This window comes from Quercus lobata, chromosome 3 (assembly GCF_001633185.2).
Source record: "Quercus lobata isolate SW786 chromosome 3, ValleyOak3.0 Primary Assembly, whole genome shotgun sequence".
Lineage (NCBI taxonomy): Eukaryota > Viridiplantae > Streptophyta > Magnoliopsida > Fagales > Fagaceae > Quercus > Quercus lobata.
This window is the reverse complement of record NC_044906.1, coordinates 47,882,872-47,900,534: the sequence shown is the minus strand read 5'-3', so window position 1 is coordinate 47,900,534 and position 17,663 is coordinate 47,882,872. Positions and strand designations below refer to the sequence as shown.

The 17,663-nt window shown below is 34.9% G+C and overlaps 1 protein-coding gene across 7 annotated transcripts; it reads right to left on the bottom strand.

The window, feature by feature from the left end:
* Positions 1-603: 603 nt before the first annotated feature.
* On the bottom strand, positions 604-15,398 carry LOC115981985 (inorganic pyrophosphatase TTM2-like). 7 transcript variants are annotated; one of them, XM_031104451.1, is made up of 12 exons: positions 15,096-15,398; positions 12,759-13,115; positions 7,604-7,718; positions 6,359-6,554; positions 6,149-6,262; positions 5,864-6,037; positions 4,727-4,921; positions 4,084-4,206; positions 3,889-4,010; positions 2,818-2,941; positions 2,413-2,670; positions 604-1,194 (listed from the first exon to the last, which is right to left on the bottom strand). In XM_031104451.1, exons 2-12 carry the CDS (start codon positions 13,093-13,095, stop codon positions 979-981), a joined length of 1,974 nt encoding a protein of 657 aa, XP_030960311.1. In that variant the 5' UTR covers positions 13,096-13,115; positions 15,096-15,398; the 3' UTR covers positions 604-978. The 7 variants fall into 7 exon arrangements, 5 of the variants coding, with proteins under 5 accessions (XP_030960311.1, XP_030960310.1, XP_030960313.1 ...); XM_031104450.1 differs by having other exon boundaries at positions 606-1,194; positions 2,413-2,685; XM_031104453.1 differs by lacking the exon at positions 604-1,194 and having other exon boundaries at positions 2,581-2,670; positions 2,818-2,913.
* Positions 15,399-17,663: the final 2,265 nt, after the last annotated feature.

Sequence of the window (17,663 nt, the reverse complement as noted above, 5' to 3'; positions counted from 1 at the left end):
ATTGAATTTAAACGATTTGATTGGTCTAACTAACGTACATAACATGTTTAGGTGGTATTTAATAAACACTTGATTAACAATTATGAACAAAAGGCCCTTTCTCCAATCATCACGTAATTTTAGGGGTATGGATCAAAATTTTGAACTTTAAGGTACAAATCAAAATGACCCTAATTTGGTATAAATTTCAATTTAGTAAAAAAAAAAAAAATTATACTCTTTTTAAAACTTAATTATTAGAAAAAAAGATGATATTCAAAAGGCTTTATTATTTATTCTAAATAGTTTTATAACTAATTCTTATAATTGGATTTTGATAAAAACTTAAAGTTTTATTATAATCAACTATATTTTAAGTAAATTTCTTTTATTTTTACCATTTATTTTAGTATTCAATTTTAAACATGTTATTGAAATATTTTATTGAGTTTTCATGTAATTCTTGTTTAGTATAGCATTAAAACAGAAGCTCAACAAAGGATACAAATTAGATTTCATTATACTTCAATTTTGTACTAATTGTCATTCCAATTGAATTTCACATGTTCAAAATTTATGCCAAGTGTCCCTTCAATTTAAAACTACTCCTAATCCATTTAAATAGAGCACTAGGCTTTGTGGGGGACTTCTTAACTCATATAAATTCAGTACTTCACTAACTTGTAGATTTTTCTCTTTTGATTTTTTTTTTTTTTGATTTTTTTTTTATAACTTTGAAAATATCATAAAATGCAAATGAATCATTGTTGACATGACAATGGAGGCCCCCAACGTTACAAAATTGGCCCCGGCATCCTTCCTTAAACAAACCCTCAAGGTCAAGGAGAACCTTGAAAGTTCCTATGTGCCTCTACTACCTCTAAAGACTATCCATCATTGTTAAATCAACTATCTTTCTTAAGCTTAAAGGTAAAATTGCAAAACAGTAAGAAAAAAAAAAAGATTCACTAGATTGTAAAAGTCTATTGGGTGGAGGAATCAAACTCGGGTTAAAAATCCCTTAATCAGGAAGATTCCTAGACCACCAACAGCTAATGTGAGCATAACTGTGATGGGTTCAACATCAGCTATAATGCTTCTCTTGTTTGTTGTTTTTACTTGGCGAGACCTCTCTCCTAAATTGTCACGGACAAGATTGTTAAGATTGTCCAACTGATGGATGATTTGACGTTGTCCCCGTGCAATACCTGATATCTGGTTTCAAAGCAGAGGCACAAACAAATTTAAAATATGAAAATGAATCACCAGCCAACAAGCAATCATATTTGGGAAATGACTTTTGGAGACTAGATATGAAAATACTATAGAACTTTTTATAAACCTGAGGATCAAATCTTTGTTCAAAACATAGAGGATGTAATTACAAGAGCATAATAAGAACGATCCACAGCCAAATGAAATGGTTAAGTCTCTTCTGATCAAGAAATTATCAGAATATGAAAGGAAATGCACCTCCCACCACAACTTGAACTTTCAGTGTGCAATTTCTCATTCATAACGAATATTGTTCTACAAGCTCTCAATTGTTTTTGGTATTTTGATCTAATAGTAAATATCCTTTTTTTTTTTTTTTTTTTTTTTTTTTTTTTTTTGCATTCATTCTATCTAATTCTCTCCCACGTGGCACTTTTCTCACAACTAGTAAGTCTGATCTATCACAACTAGTAAGTCTGAATAATTTTTTAATGGATGCATTCTTCTATAAATTCTCCCACGTGGCACAATTTTCTCACAAATAATCTCCTATCTATCACAACTAGTAAGTCTGAAGCCACTACAAGTTATGTATCAGCTGAAATGACAGGTTGTTAGTGGTGTACAATAAAAATGATGTAAATGGCAGTCCCATGTTAAACTAATGTCGCACTAATCACAATCTGCCACCTCAAACTTGAAAAATTTGTTGTGGTTGTGACATCGTTGCTATCACAACATATCAATTACTATAACACAAATTAGACCAATGCCAGGAGGTAAAAGCCCCATCGCCTTGATTCTAGAGACCTGGGTTCAAAACCCAAGTGTGTGCAAACTGACTAATATCTAATAATTATAAAATTTATTTATTTATAAAAAGAGTAACTAGTCAATGAAAAAAAATACCTAACCTCGCTCGTCAATCAACTTTTATTCTCTTTTCATTTTTTTTTTTTTTTTTGGCAACAGTGTGAGTTTGCAAATAAAGGAGCATATATAAACCTGACTGAATTACAAACTTACCAAAAGAATTAATTGATAACTTTCTAGTTATATACACTATATTCTAAACAACACAAATATTGTAAGGTGTCATCATAGCAAGCAGCGCAACATCTCAATTTCATCTCAACGTGTCTCTTATAGTTATTAACCCATAGAGCTATAAAAACAGAGGGGAAAAATAGTAGGGGTATAAAGAGATTATTTTAATACCTCTTCCATCAAAGGAGATTCCTTAGCCAACTGGGAGGAAGATGATGAATTAGGCATTATAGATCCAGTCAATGAACCATTGCCTAAACTAGAGATGAAGTAAGAAGTGGGAGCAGAGCCATTGCAGGTGTCAGCTTGAGCAGACATGTTTTGTTGGCTGGGAGAATTTCTCTTGATGGTTAACTTCGAATTCATCTCTTCAATACGATTTGTAAATTCATCCATTCTATCATTCAGCGAGGTAATTTGTTCTAAAAGCTGAGTAAAGACCCCCTAGCAAAAATGAGTAAATAAATAAAGAAAAAAAGAAAGGCAGATTGACAAATATATATATATATATATATTGATTGCTAGTATTGTAGGAAAAGCACAATATCAGAAGCACTAAGAATAATGCAAGTCTACCTGATTCGCCGGCATTGAAGGGGACTCCGAGTTTCTATCATCAAACCTTTGACCGTTGGCACTATATCCAGAAAGCTTTGCCAGATTTTTGTCCCTCTGGGTTGTATACGAATGTGACATACCACTGTTCAAAATCTCATTGTCACTCAAAGACAGAAAACTTTAACTGAAGATAAAGAAGAAGAAAAAATGATAAAGAAAAGATTTGAGAAATTGTCAGTGGTTGATTTAAAACCTAGAGTGGTAAAGAAATTCATTTCATAAAGCACGTGCACATAGTCTCACATACAACTTGTTTTGAGGCTTTGGGCCATTTGGTTTTGACGTAGAATCCTTTAGAAACAGACTTTCTTCTCTTGAACATGGTCCAAAATTGTCTTTGGTATCAGTCTATGACATAACTAGATCTTCACACCTCAAATGAGTTCCAATAAAATATGAATCTAAGGGAAACACTAATCTTGTATGGAAGACTAAGTGATCTTTACTTAGTTTCTCAAGACAATAACGATATCAGATAACGAGAGAATATAATTTATCACATGGAAAGTCTAGCAACGGATTGGCATGAATATCTGTTTTTAGAACATAGAAGATAAATTACAAGTTGCCAAGATGGAAAAGAATCTGTATTGCTAGAGCAAGAGACTTTAATTCTAGAAACCACTTTGAGTTCTCACCAGGCTGGTTTCTACTTTTAAGGCTGTACTCCTAACTGACAAAAGAGAAAAATGGACCATACATCCTTGGTGACACAGCACTGCATATGACTTCACAGAGACGAAGAAAAACCAAATTCCAAGCAAAGACATGGACATGCTCTTTGCAATTTCAAATCCACAGAATTATAGCTTATAACCTGCTAAAAGTTGAATTGAAATTCAAGTTACCAACTCAAACAATTGAAAAGCACTCGTAACACGTACAAATATATCCAAATCTCAAATTGGTAGATCTCAGACATTGATCAACCAGCTTAGGTTGTCTAGCACACTAGTCAGAATACAGTGTCAACATCTATGTATTAAATCACAACAAGAATAACTAGAGAAAAGGACCAGAAAAGTGCACCTCTTAAGATGCTTATTTCTCATGGCAACTCTATCTGCAGAGGCTCTAGAAAGTGCTTCTTTGGGGCTTGAAACCAGATCCTCATCCAGGCTGAGCTTTGTCTTTAAATCTTCTGGCAGGGCCTGTGGCATGATTAGATCACAACTACCAACGCATGGAATTGAAAGGCATTCTAAAGTTTTGGAATTTTCATACCATGACCTCATTTACAAGCTTTTCCAGTTGAATTTGTTCGATATAAGTACGAGGAACATATGAACCTTCCAATCCCAGCTGCTCGGCAACACATTTTACAACTAAGCGATCCTTTCCTTGCACCTTTTTACCAAAAAACAAGAAATTTAGACTTGTGCAGAGCCCAAATAGAGGGCTTCAAAGAGAGCTCAGAAAATGAATGATTTAAGAGTTGCATTAAGCACCATAATCAGAAACTATAACATCTGAGTATCATAGATTTATACCTTAGCCTCAACCACTTATGCTGCATCACAATTGACAACAAAGTACAACAAAGATTTTTACTGAAATGAAAGATTAGGCAATAACAACTCCATGAGCCAGTCCAGGCTGGGCCAGGCCAATACTTTTCCCCTTAGGGTTGGGCCTTGGCCGATAGTACCAGGTTCTAAGGTAAGGCCAGATGTTGGCCTACACTAAGAATGTTCATGGTACAGGTCCAGACAAAACTGGCACAGCCCAGCTACAGATAGCCATATTAAAGAGAATTGAAGCATATGCCTAAGCATAGGTTAGATAGAACTAAAAGTTTACAATATTCGTAGAACCCTATCTGATTATTAAGTAATTAATAGATGAAGGTGCAAAAATATAGAGGTACCTGAACATAATGACGATTTACTTGCTCTAGCCAATCAATTTTTACAGAGACCCTATCATCTGAGAATACATGGCTGCTTCTCTTAAGGATAGATGCTATTGTGTATCCCAAGGCCATTAGCCCACCAAGAAGACGAACACTGACCTCAAACGTAATTCTTGGTGAAATGACAAATGGATTATCAGTCACCCATTCCTGAAAAATAGAAGTACAAGCCATCGATTAGGTAATACCATACCAACAATAGAGTTTTGCCTTCCATTTATCAAAACAATTTTTAGCAAGTATGGGGAGCCACTGAAAGGTGGGATGCCAAGGATAAGGGAAACTTATCCCATTATCTCAAGGTCAAACTGGCTTTCATAAATGGTGACATCATATTCTAACACAAAGCTTCTAGCCTTATCATGTATAAGAGAAAGTGACATTCCTTAGGACTTCCAAGCATCATATTTTGACAGAGAATGTAATGCAGTAACAAGGAGGTCTGTAAAAGTAAAAAAAAAAACTACAAGAGAATGTTAAAAATAAAACTGTAGACTGGAATTTTTAATGAGAATCTATTCTGATGGCAAGAATTGACTTAGCACAAAAAAACTTGTCTTGCTTATCCCTCAAATTCATCTTCTGCTCCTTACATGCACGTAGGTGAGCCTATTTACATTCATTTTGGGGATGTGCATGTATAAATTTTGACCTAGAACAAATTGGGGAATTTTTCTATATGTGATTGTGGTGTGCTAAGGTTTAAGAGAATTTATGGATCTAGGGTTTAGAGTTGTAGAAGAATGCGTTAGGGCTTAAAATTGGCTAGGGTTTGATGAGTTTTTTATTGCTATTTGATAGAGAAAGTACATGAGGGTTAAGGGTTTCAATAGGTAAGAGAGAAGATTTCATTTAGTGTTGAAATAAAGATAGGAAGAAACTGAAATTGAATTTCTCCACAATCTGTAACAGCAACAGAAACATGAAATCCTTTTTATATGAAGCTATTTCTAGGACCATACCCTTACTAAACAAACAAGTCAAAATACACAGCCATAAAAAACAGTGTTATTTCTCAAAATATGCTAGGCACTAAAATAGTCAGGATGCACAGTAATAGGAACAATAATAATTGGTTTTTAAGAGGCAAACCTCAAACATGAGACTGTATTTTCCATCTTTATTCCGCATCCGTAAATATGATTGGCAAGATTCTGGATCTTCACCAGGTGGCAGAAGATATATATCATAAGTCTGTTCCATTGTTTCAGTATGATTTTCACTGAAAACAGCCTTGACTTTGTCCTCAGTCACCATCCTTGTTGACTACAATAAAAGGTAGCACTCAGTTATCAATGTAGACAAAGATGTAGTATTTGAGAACCATTGATAAAAGCGAAAAATAAGAAGTAAAGTATGAATAACATAGATAATAACCTTTAATATATAAGTAGGACTCTGAAATCCAGTAAAAGGATTGAATTTGTTGATGATTTTAATATGTGCTGTTTGTAGATCTGGCTCGATAAAGGCCTTGTACATTGGATATACCTGTTGATAAAAGTATACTTGAGAACTTCCAAAAAAGTTATAATTCTTAAATATAACAATTAAAAGGAAGAGGGGGGGGGGGAGGTTGGAACAAACCGTTTCAGATATTTGATGAATTATCTCTTCTGGTTCTTGGCCAGCACGTTGTATATCCCGTAAAACCCGTTTGACGAGGTCGAAGTGAACTCCACCAGTTACAGACACACGAAGGTCCAGTAGAGGTCGCAACCTTTCACTCAAAGCATAGATGCCCTCAATGATCACAATGCGGGAGGTTGGGACTTCAAGTGTCCTGTCATAGATATATGCATTTAGATACTTACCAGGTGAGTATGAAAGAGTTGTAGAAATTTAACCAGAAAATATATATTCAAAAAAAAGTTTTGGAAAACCATATACATTAGCAGAATCAGAGTTGAATATGGCTTTTGATTTCAAGATATAGAGAGGATATATTACCCAATCAGAGTTGAATTTCCTTATCTTTTTGGTTCTTGGGTGGGGAGGTGGTTCAGAATACAAAATATAGATCTTTTCAATAATGAAAGAGGTTGCAAAATTGGCATGGTCCCAATCCCCTACCTTACAATATATAAGTATATGAAAGAACACAATAACCACTACTTTTTAAGTCTGATAACAGAAAAACTCAGGATGTCATTATGTTCATCATTCCGAATGAAAAAGATGAAAAACTCCATTGTTAGCTTTGAATACTTGCAAACAACAACAATAACAAGTCTTTATCCCAAATTTTTGGGGTTGGCTATAGATCCTCAATAGATTATTTGGGGTCAGTCACATGTATTCTTTTCCTTTATTAAGTTCTATCTGAAGTCGTATTCTTTGTTACCCCCTTAATTGATAAGTCAATTTTTATTAATTCTACTAATGTTATTTTAGGGCTTCCTTTACCTTTTTAAATTACCTTAACTTGGAATCTTGGATCAACTTACATTTTATTACCAATTCATTAGTCGCTCTCCCTTGAACAAAAAATGTCGTACCCAATGCACAAAGCTCTCACTTTTGCCAGTTCTAAGAGAGGTCATGGTAGGTAGCCTTACCACAATTTTTATTTATTTATTTTTTTTTTTGGAGAGGCTAATTCCTAGACTTGAACTTGCGACTTGTTGCTTTTGGTGGAAGGCACTTACCATCGCACCAAGGCTCAACCTCTAGGCTTAGAATACTTGGGACTCTTAAAATTCACATCTAAAGTCTCCATGTATTGTTCCTTCAGCTATCATGAAACAGTATAATTTAAAACAGCTTACTCAAAGAATGAGAAGACCCATACATATTACCAAACTTAGAAGTATTAGATGCATGAGCAAGTACCTGTATCCCGTGCGGGAGCTAGACTTGAAATCATAAATTGGAACCTGGACCTGCTTTCCTGCCTTTAAATCATGGACATTCTGGAGCAAGGTGTCATAGTCTGTCAAGCGTGGATCTGTTTCATAAAGACATTAGAACCAACAGAGTTATGCTGTGTCTTATTTCCCAACTTGAAACTGTTAGCTTACTCTGGTTAGATATTTACAATTATAAGTGATTTCCAAAACACACTATTTGATGGAATTTGGTAATATTGTCATGTCAGCTTTACAAAAAATACACATGCATGCTCACTTCTTGCAAGTGTGCAAAAGTACTACTTAACTTTAAATAAAATTTCCTTGAAACCAAACAAAATTTGGAAACAATACGTTTATATACCATGTGGAATACTTTACAGATATGTTCATTCACTAAAAACCAACAATCAAGGCAGAAAATAGGCTAGTTAGGGACAGCACCAAGGGCCAAGACTACAAAACTTACAACCTAAGAATCCTAACCATGAAACAATCATTAAATCAGGCTCCACATATCGACTGAAGATGACCCAATCTTACAACGAGGTTTTTGCCTGACCATATTAGAAAAGAATTGGAAAACAGACACAGTGATGGAGCTTTTGTTCAGCATCCTATGATATGAAAAAGATAGAAATAATATATGAAAAAGATAGAAATAATATTTGAAAGAAGTTGCAATTTTCATGTTTTTCCTAAAAAGGTTGTACCAAGTGCACAAACCTCCCACTTTCTGTGGGGTTTGGGAGAGGTGACAAAGAATCAGTATCCAGCCTGAAGTGATACTGTAGGCATGAAAAATTAATGAAAATAACACAGATCCTTACTTGAAAAGTAGATAGTAGACGTTGTAAAGATTGTAAGGTGATACTAGGAGAGAGTGTAACCACTCAACATAGAGTGGTGGTACTAGATATTTTTATTAGAAGATGGAAAAGAAGAGATATTAGACAAAGAGACAAAGAAACCCAAGGATTAAGAGGTTTAAGGGAGAGGCAAGATGTGTTTAAAGATAAAATAATCAAAGAAGGAAAGTGGAATTTAGACAAAGATGTAGATAAGATGTGGAATGAAATGGCTACTTGTATTAAAAGAGTGGCTAAAAACATACTTGGAGAATCTAAAGGATGTGGGAAACCAACTAAGGAGACTTGGTGGTGGAATACGGAGCTTCGAGCAACAATTAAATTAAAGAGAGAGGCTAAATGTAGGCTAAATGTTGGGCTTATGATAAATTATATAACAAGTTGGGGATGAAAGAGGGAGAGAAGTATATTTGTAAACTTCCTAAGACAAGGGAAATGAAAAGAAGAGACTTGAATGGTGCCTGGTACATTAAAGATCAAAGAGTGATAGTAAAAGAAGATCACATTAAGGAGAGATGAAAAAGCTATTTTGATAAATTTTTTAATGGAAACCATATGAAAAATTGGAGCGACTTGGGTGACCCAATGGAGGATAAAAACAATAGATTTGTTTGAATAATTAGGATGACTGAGGTAAAGGATGCATTAAGAGGGATGAAAATGGGAAAAGTGGGACTAGATGAAATCCCCAGTGAAGTTTGGAAGTGCTTGTGTGATGTGGGTGTATGATGGTTGACAAACCAATTCAATAAGATCTTAAGTATTCACATAATGCCTAGTGAGTGGAGGAGAAGTACTCAAATTCCTATTCACAAGAACAAGCGGGTATTACAAAATGTACAAATTATTGTTAAATAAACTTATGAGTCACACTATAAAACTTTGGAAAGAGTGATTGAACATAGGTTAAGACATGAAACAACAATATTAGATAGTCAATTTGGTTTTATGCTAAGACATTCTACCATGAAAGCTATTTTCTCACTTAGACATCTAATGGAAAAATATAGAGAGGCTTCTAGATCTTCATAAGGTTTTTAATGATCTAGAGAAAGCATATAATAGGGTCCCTAGAGAGGTCATGTGGTCAGTTTTGGAAAAGAAAAGAGTTCCTCTAACATATATTAAGTTGATTAAAGATATGTATGCTGAAGTTGTAACTAGTGTGAAAACAAGTGGAGGAATTACAAGTAAGTTTCTTATCAAAATAGGTTTGCATTAAGAGTTAGCATTAAGTCCATATCTCTTTGCACTAGTGATAAATGAGCTCACTAAATTGATTCAAGAGGAAGTCTGTTGGTGTATGCTTTTTGCAAATGATATTTGCAAATGATATAGTTTAGTGAATGAAACTAGAAGTAGAGTTAGTGCCAAGTTAGAAATTTGGTGGGACATGCTAGAATCTAAAGGCTTCTGATTAAGTGGGACTAAAACAAAATACATGAAATGTAAGTTTAGTAAAATTAGAAATACAATTGAAGGGGTGGTACAACTCGATGGCCAAGAGATACTAAATAGCGAGAGCTTTCGATATCTATTAAGTTAAAGATGGAGAGATTGAAAAGGATGTGAATAATAGGATAAGAATAAGGTGGATGAAGTGGAGAAGCGCATTAGTATGGTGCGATTGAAAAATACCTATTAAGTTAAAGGGAAAATTTTATAAGACTGTCATGTGACCAACTATGCTCTATAATACCGAATGTTGGATTTTTAAGAGGTAACACATTCATAAAATAAATAAGAATGTTAAAATGGATAAGTGGAAATACATGGAAAGATAGGATTCAAAATGAGAAAATCAGCTTAAAGATAGGAGTAGCTCCTATTGATAAAAAGATGAGAGAAAGTCGTTTGAAACGGTTTGATCATGTTTAGAGGAGACCAATTAATGCACCGGTAAGAAAGAGTAAGTTAATCCAAGTTTAGGCAATTAAAAAAATTAGAGGAAGACCCAAAATAATATTAGTAGAAGTAATTAAAAAGGACTTATCAGCTAAGGGAGTAATAGAGAATATGACTTCATATAGAACAGAATGAAGGAAAAGAATGCATGGGGCCGACCCTAAGTAAAATCTGTTGAGGATCCATAGTCAACCCCAAAATTTTGGGATTAAGTCTTGTTGTTGTACAAATGTTTCAACTTCCAAGTATCAAGGATTCAAGGCTTAAGCACAAATAAAACACAGACCAATTGATGTGGCAAGCGCAAAGAAATATTTAGTTTTATTTAATTTGGATGTCAATTATATTTTTATTGGTGAGTTAGATTTAGTTATTATTTAGATTATTAGTATTTTTTTAATGTCCTAGACTCAAGGTTATTTTTGTAATTCAATAATTGAGATTTCTCAAGTTATTTAAATTTAGGTTTCTAAGTCAATTAGAACTAGGATTTTCCTATGTCGGTTAGAATTAGAGTTTAGTAGTATATATAAGGAGCATAATGTATTCCTGTGAATACGGAATTATTTTGATGATGAATAAAACTTCTCTTAAAACTCCCCAATGGTCTAGTACTGACTTTGGCCAATCCTAAGGTCCCATTTGGTTGGGGTGATTTTAGTAGGGATGGAAAAGAGGGAGAGAAAAATAGGAGAAAAAAAATGGAGGGGGTTATTTGGTTAGGAGTTAAGAGGGGGAGGGATTTTGGTGGGCCCAGGTGTTTTCTCCCCAAGCCCACCAAAATCCTCTCTCCAATCTTGAGAAAACACCCCTCCCACCCACTGTGTGTTAACTTGGGTTTTTTTTTTTATGTCTTTCACCTCTAATACAAGAAAAATATATATAATATAATGGAAAAAAATTATTTTATTTTATGATTACCAAAAAAAATTATTTCTTCTATTATATAATATGGGTATGAGAGTAAATTTATACAAACAATATTTTCTATCTTCTTATTTTTCTTCTCAACCAAATAAATGAATTTTCTAACCTTCTACTTTTCCATCCTTCCAACCAAACATCATCAGAGAAAACTAAAATATTTTCTATCGTCCCACTTTTCCATCACCCACCAAAAAGACCCTAAGTGTTAACTATTGAAGGTTTTCACTAACTTGGTGCTAACTCCAAGTAGGCCTAGGTACTGACACCAAGCAGGCCTAAGTACTTGACTCTTGAGTTATTTATCCTAAATTTTTGTTATTTAATTTTATTGTTGCATCAGTTTGGTTTGTCCAGCATCAAATTTGGTAGAGCAGGACAAACCAACTCATCAATTCATTTTGCTGATGTCAAGTAACCCACATCATGAAGCAATCTAGAGAAATAATTTCAGAAGACAGTCTACAATCCAAAATGATCACCCTCTACACAATTCTTGTAGTGAAGTAAACCTTTGAAGGGGTACCTTGTAAGAGTTAAAGTACTACAAGGGATCCAAATCGCATAAGAGTTTTAGCACAAGGGATACAAATCGCATATGAACTATGAACACAAAATATGTGTGTCGGTTGGCTGAATAGAGACAATGAAATAACACAAACAAGCAACTGTAAAGATGAACCAGAGAACAGATACATATATAGGAGGCTGCTACTGGGGTCAAGGAAAATATCAGTCCCCAGTGGCCAATGGCTAATGAAGCTGAGGAGCTTTCCAAAGGGACAATGGTGACCAGATTAATTAACATCATCTGATATTGAAAAACTTCATGGATGTTTTCTCCATCCAATTTGTGAATATATAAAAATTTGTTTGAACAGCAAGCATTTCATTAGAATTCAAAAATACATGCGTGCACACACACTCACAAATCCATAGACAATGTGTGTGAAAGTGTGTTGGTAATAGGGAAAGAATTTATGGATGAAACAGAACCACAGAAGAAAATGAGCAATCAATCAAGCCAACAATATTCAAGCTCTGAGACTTAAAACTGTAATGTAAATAAAAATGCATATGTCAATGCTCTGCATCGGTCTGACCTGAGACTTAAGTCACTCAATTGATTAGTTTCCTCACAAGTTTCACCAATGAGCTCTAGCTCAACTGGCACTTCGTCCTCCCTTTATTATGGAATGGAGGGTAAGGTCATGGGTTCAAAACCTACAGGTGTGTGTAACTTACCAATGAAAAAAAAGTTTACTCACAAGTTTGGATATTGACATTCATATGACTACCAAGACACAATTACAGATATTATCCTGCAAGGCTTATGCAAGAACATCTCAGATATTACAGTTACTTCCAGAGAATAGCCAACCAATAAAATTATTGAAAAAGCTCTGTAAAAGAAGAAAATGAGTAAGAAAGAGGGTTTACCGTCAAAGTTGCCATCAACAATCCGGCTAGCATCATTATAATTATCCATTGAAATAACAGCAACACTGGGCATAAAACTGAGTATCTTTTCTGTAAACACTGTCTTTCCAGCACCAGAAGGACCTGCCACGCCTACCAGTATTATTCCCTCATTCTTTTGGGCTAACAATTGGCATGCACGGATCACCACAAAGAAACCCTTCTCAAATGACAAAGGATCATGGATTGAAGCAATCTCATAGCGATCACAGTCCTTTCTCTTAACCAATCGAACTTGATCTTTTAAGAGAACACCTCGTTTCTGATGTGAATCAGCACTAGAAGTATCTTGATCCATTGAACATATGCTGGTTCCCTCTGATTACAAAAAACAGATAAAGCACCAACATGAACAAATTTGAAAACATATAAGGCGAAAACTGAAAACCAAAAATTTTAAGTCACTGTGAAAAGATAAAAGTAAGAATTTGCAATTATAAACTATATACAGTATTAATCTGCGTGAATAACATAAGCAATATTCCAAGGATTCTTGACTATGAAATGGAGAGCTTTAATTGAAAAAGTATTACAATATCCAATGAAGAAAAGAAAACTTTCGGAGTTTTCTCTCAGAAATATGTAGCATTGGTCTGTACTAGTTGATTTGAGAGATCAAAAATGATTTTGATTATATTTAAAGTAGGTAAATTAAACAGAATAGAGACAAGTCATCAAAGTTTGAGATGAACCCCACCAAAGCAAAGGAAAATTTGTCAATTTTTTCAATAGAATAAGCAGAAAAGAAAAACAACACTGTCTCATACTGTGCACTATCATTTATACAACAGAATGATTAAATTTCAAGAAAATGGAAACAATACTGCAGTAATTTTTGTGAAAAAAAAAAGAAAAATCAAGCCACAGAACCAAATTAAATCCATCCTTCTAAAGAGTTAATCTAGAGCAGTTCTTGCTTTGGTTGAGTAAACTCAGAAAGACATGTAAGTTTCTTACACCTAAAAAACTATGTTACCAGAAAAATAAGTGTTAATCACACTTTATTCGCCTATAGTTTTGATTTGAGCATTACATCAAACACAAAGTACTTCTAATATATTTTTTAAGACCCAAATCATCAAAATTTGCATATGTATATCACGTGTCTCAAAGAGAAACCCAGTAACAACCTTATTACAATCTGAATACTCATGAACTAGAAGCAAAAAAACTTATACCACAAGTGAACATAGTGCTCGTTTTAAACAACAAGTTGGCAACTCAATCTCAAACTAAACCAAAGGTGGGTAATTTGTAATTTTCCCTAAAAATAAAGTTAGTTTTTTCCCATGGGAGAAATTAAATTAAGTTAGGTGATGATGTCTAGGTAAACCATGTTTACATAATAATGGGCTAGATGCATGAATCCCATCAGATATTGGTGGCAAAAGAAAAAGATGCTCATTCTTCAGATAAAGTGTGAATGAAATCTACCAGCTGATGCCATGGCACCAATATAAGTCCTTTTCTAAGCTAGCAATGCTTCCGTGCTCATCTAATCGAGGGCATAATACACACAACTATTTCTCCCATAATGACCAACAGCAGTTTTTATTCTAACAATTGAACTTGATATTTCATGCTTCTCTTTAATATCACACAACACAGCAAAACTTACCAGTTAGTCTCCAAGATTGGAGCTAATTATACAGGTAAAAATTAAAGCATTCAAAAACCTTATTTGAAAATTTGAGGTTTGCTAACAAAATTTAAGGTTTTTTTTTTTTGGGTGAAATAATCAAGGAAATTCATAGTCATCAGACCCTGATCATCACGAGAATCAATAATAATGTCATAAACATCATAAATTTAATGTATAAAACTGATACATTTTGAGGTAATTCCAATATTATATCCAAGAAGTTGCTGTAGAACAGTAACCTTCAATAAACAATACAAACTATAGATGTTCCATAACTTTGTCAGGACATGCTTTTGAGCATTACATCAAACACAAAGTACCAAACTAAGATTAAAAGATCCAAAGAAACACATTTCTCACTCATCTTAAAACAATAATACAAACAAAAAAGAAAAGAAATTTGATCCAAACACCATTATAGAAAGAAAGCATAAAATAAGGATCACCCAGAAAAAGAATATCACAAAATTAACATTACCCAAAAAACACAAAACACAGAACCACCCTTTTAATACCCTATTTGGATCTAACTCTTAGTAACCGACTCACACAACACACACAACATCAAAATGAGAATAAAAATATGAGAATTGCACATAGATAATAATTGCAAAACAAACAAAACCCAGAAAAGATAAAAGATAAAAAAGACAAACCAATGTGTGATATTGGCGATTTTGGAATCACGGAGCGAGATGTTTGTTTTGAGTGGCAATGAGTAACGGTGAATTTATGAGCAAAAGAATAAAAACCCGAGTAGAAGAAGAAGAACAAGGTCGGTGGTTTCTTCAATATAATATTATTATTGGTTTCCCGCTATACAAAGGAATGTGATTTTCCGTGATTTTTTGGGAAGTGGGATTCTACACACAATCTCTCTGTGTGTAAACACTCCCAAGAGAGAAAAAGAGATTGAGAGAGAGAGAGAGAGAGTCACCGAGAAGGAGAAAAGACCTCTATTTTTATATTGTTCTTTTTCTCTTTTCTTATATATTAGTATTATTTATATATAGACTTCTAGAGTTAGTCACAGCTCGCATTCGCAAAAAGAGTGCTGTGTTGAATAAGTTGTGTGATATTAGACCTTCATCCCCATTCCCAGTTGTGTGTGTGTGTTTACCATCGAGTTTATCTCAAAAGAAAAACAAGTGGGTAAGTCCCACAGCGATTAAGAGTGAGTTTGAGTCAAGGTTTAAAGCCTTCTAACACACTTCAAGAGTTACCGGCTTTTGTAGTGGGTTAGTTGTGTGATATTAGACCTTCATCCCCATTCCCAGTTGTGTGTGTGTGTTTACTATCGAGTCTATCTCAAAAAAAAAAAAGGAAACAAAAAAATCTAGCACCACACTCCTGTTACTCTTGAACAGGAACATGATCTTTGGGCCACCAAATCAAGATACAATTGGGCTATTCTTGGCGATAGAAATACTTCCTTTTTTCATACCTCTACCATTGTTAGAAGGAAAAGAAATAGGATAGATAAAATCATTGATAGCTCGGGTAATTGGGTGCATGAGGCAAATGAGGTTGCCGATGTTGTTAGAAAAGGATTTATGAAGCTGTTCTGTACTGAGAAACATAGTGCTCCCAGAAATTATTGGGTGCTACCCAGTTGGTCCAATGTCCTGTCTGAGGAAGCCTTGTTTTCCCTCAACCACCCCATCTCTCTGGAGGAAATTAGGGATGCCCTGTGGTCCATTAAGCCTTTCAAAGCCCCTGGACCGGATGGTCTCCATGCAAGCTTTTATCAAAACTCTTGGGCCATTGTTCATGAATCTGTTGAAAAGGTGGTTTTTGAGGCTTTTCAGACTAGCTCCATCCCTGATTATCTTAATCAAACCTTGCTGGTCCTAATACCCAAATGCTAAGGTCCTGATTCCATTAATCACTTCCGTCCTATAAGCTTTTGCAACACAGCTTACAAAATCATATCCAAACTCATTGTCCAAAGACTTAGACCCTTTCTGGACCAAATTATCTCTCCCCTCCAATCTGCCTTTGTTCTTGGGAGACGAGGTATGGACAACATGATCATTGTTCAAGAACTAATCCACACCCTCAGTTTAAAGAAAGGAAAATCTGGTTTCATGGCAATCAAGATTGACTTAGAAAAAGCCTACGATAGGCTAGATTGGAACTTCATAAGAGATATGCTAAATCTGTTTAAATTTCCTCCTCACTTGATAAAGCTTATCTTAAGTTGTGTTTCGACTACATCCATCTCCGTTCTATTCAATGGAGGTAAGCTGGATCCGTTTCTACCCTCGAGAGGTATTAGACAGGGGGATCCCCTTTCCCCATATATTTTCATCCTTTGTATGGAAATGCTAAGTTTCTTCATTCATGACAAATGTTCTAACAATCTGTGGGACCCCTTGAAGGTAGCTTGTGGCGGACCTGCCTTCTCCCATCTGTGTTATGCTGATGATTTAGTTCTTTTTGCCAAAGCTGACCTCAAAAATAGCCAAAGCATCAAAGATGTGTTAGAGTCGTTCTGCAAGCTATCTGGTCTCAAAGTTAATTTGTTAAAATCCACAATATTCTTCTCTCCCAATGTTTCCCAGATTTCCCGGGATTTTGTTTGTGAAACCATCGGTTTTGAAGCCACCTCAAACTTAGGGAAGTATTTGGGGTTTCCCCTAAAACAGCTAGGTTCCACTGGGCATGACTTTGACTTCATCATTGATAGGGTGAAAAGTAAGTTGGCTGGATGGAAATCTAACCTTCTCTCAATGGCTGGGAGATGTGTCCTCACTAATTCTGTTACCTCAGCCATTCCGGCCTATATTATGCAAGGCACAATCCTTCCTGCCAGAATTCATAATGATCTTGATAAAATTAACAGAAATTTTATTTGGGGATCTACTGAGGTTAAAAGGAAAATTCACCTTGTTGGCTGGGATAAAGTGACTAGCCATAAAGATGAGGGAGGCTTAGGAATTAAAGCTGCGAAACAGAAAAATCTGTCTCTTACAACCAAGTTATGTTGGAGATTCAAAAATTGTAAAGGGGAGTTGTGGGCTGAAACTCTCAAAAGGAAATACTTGAATAGAAATCACCTTCGCAAACATGGGTTCTCTAGAACTTGGTCGGCCATCACCAAGAGTGAGGAACCATGCACCAAAGGATCTCACTGGATTATTGGCAACAACAACAACTTGTCCTTTTGGTATGATAAGTGGACCACCTTTGGCCCTCTAAGGCAGTTGATACAGGGTCCACTC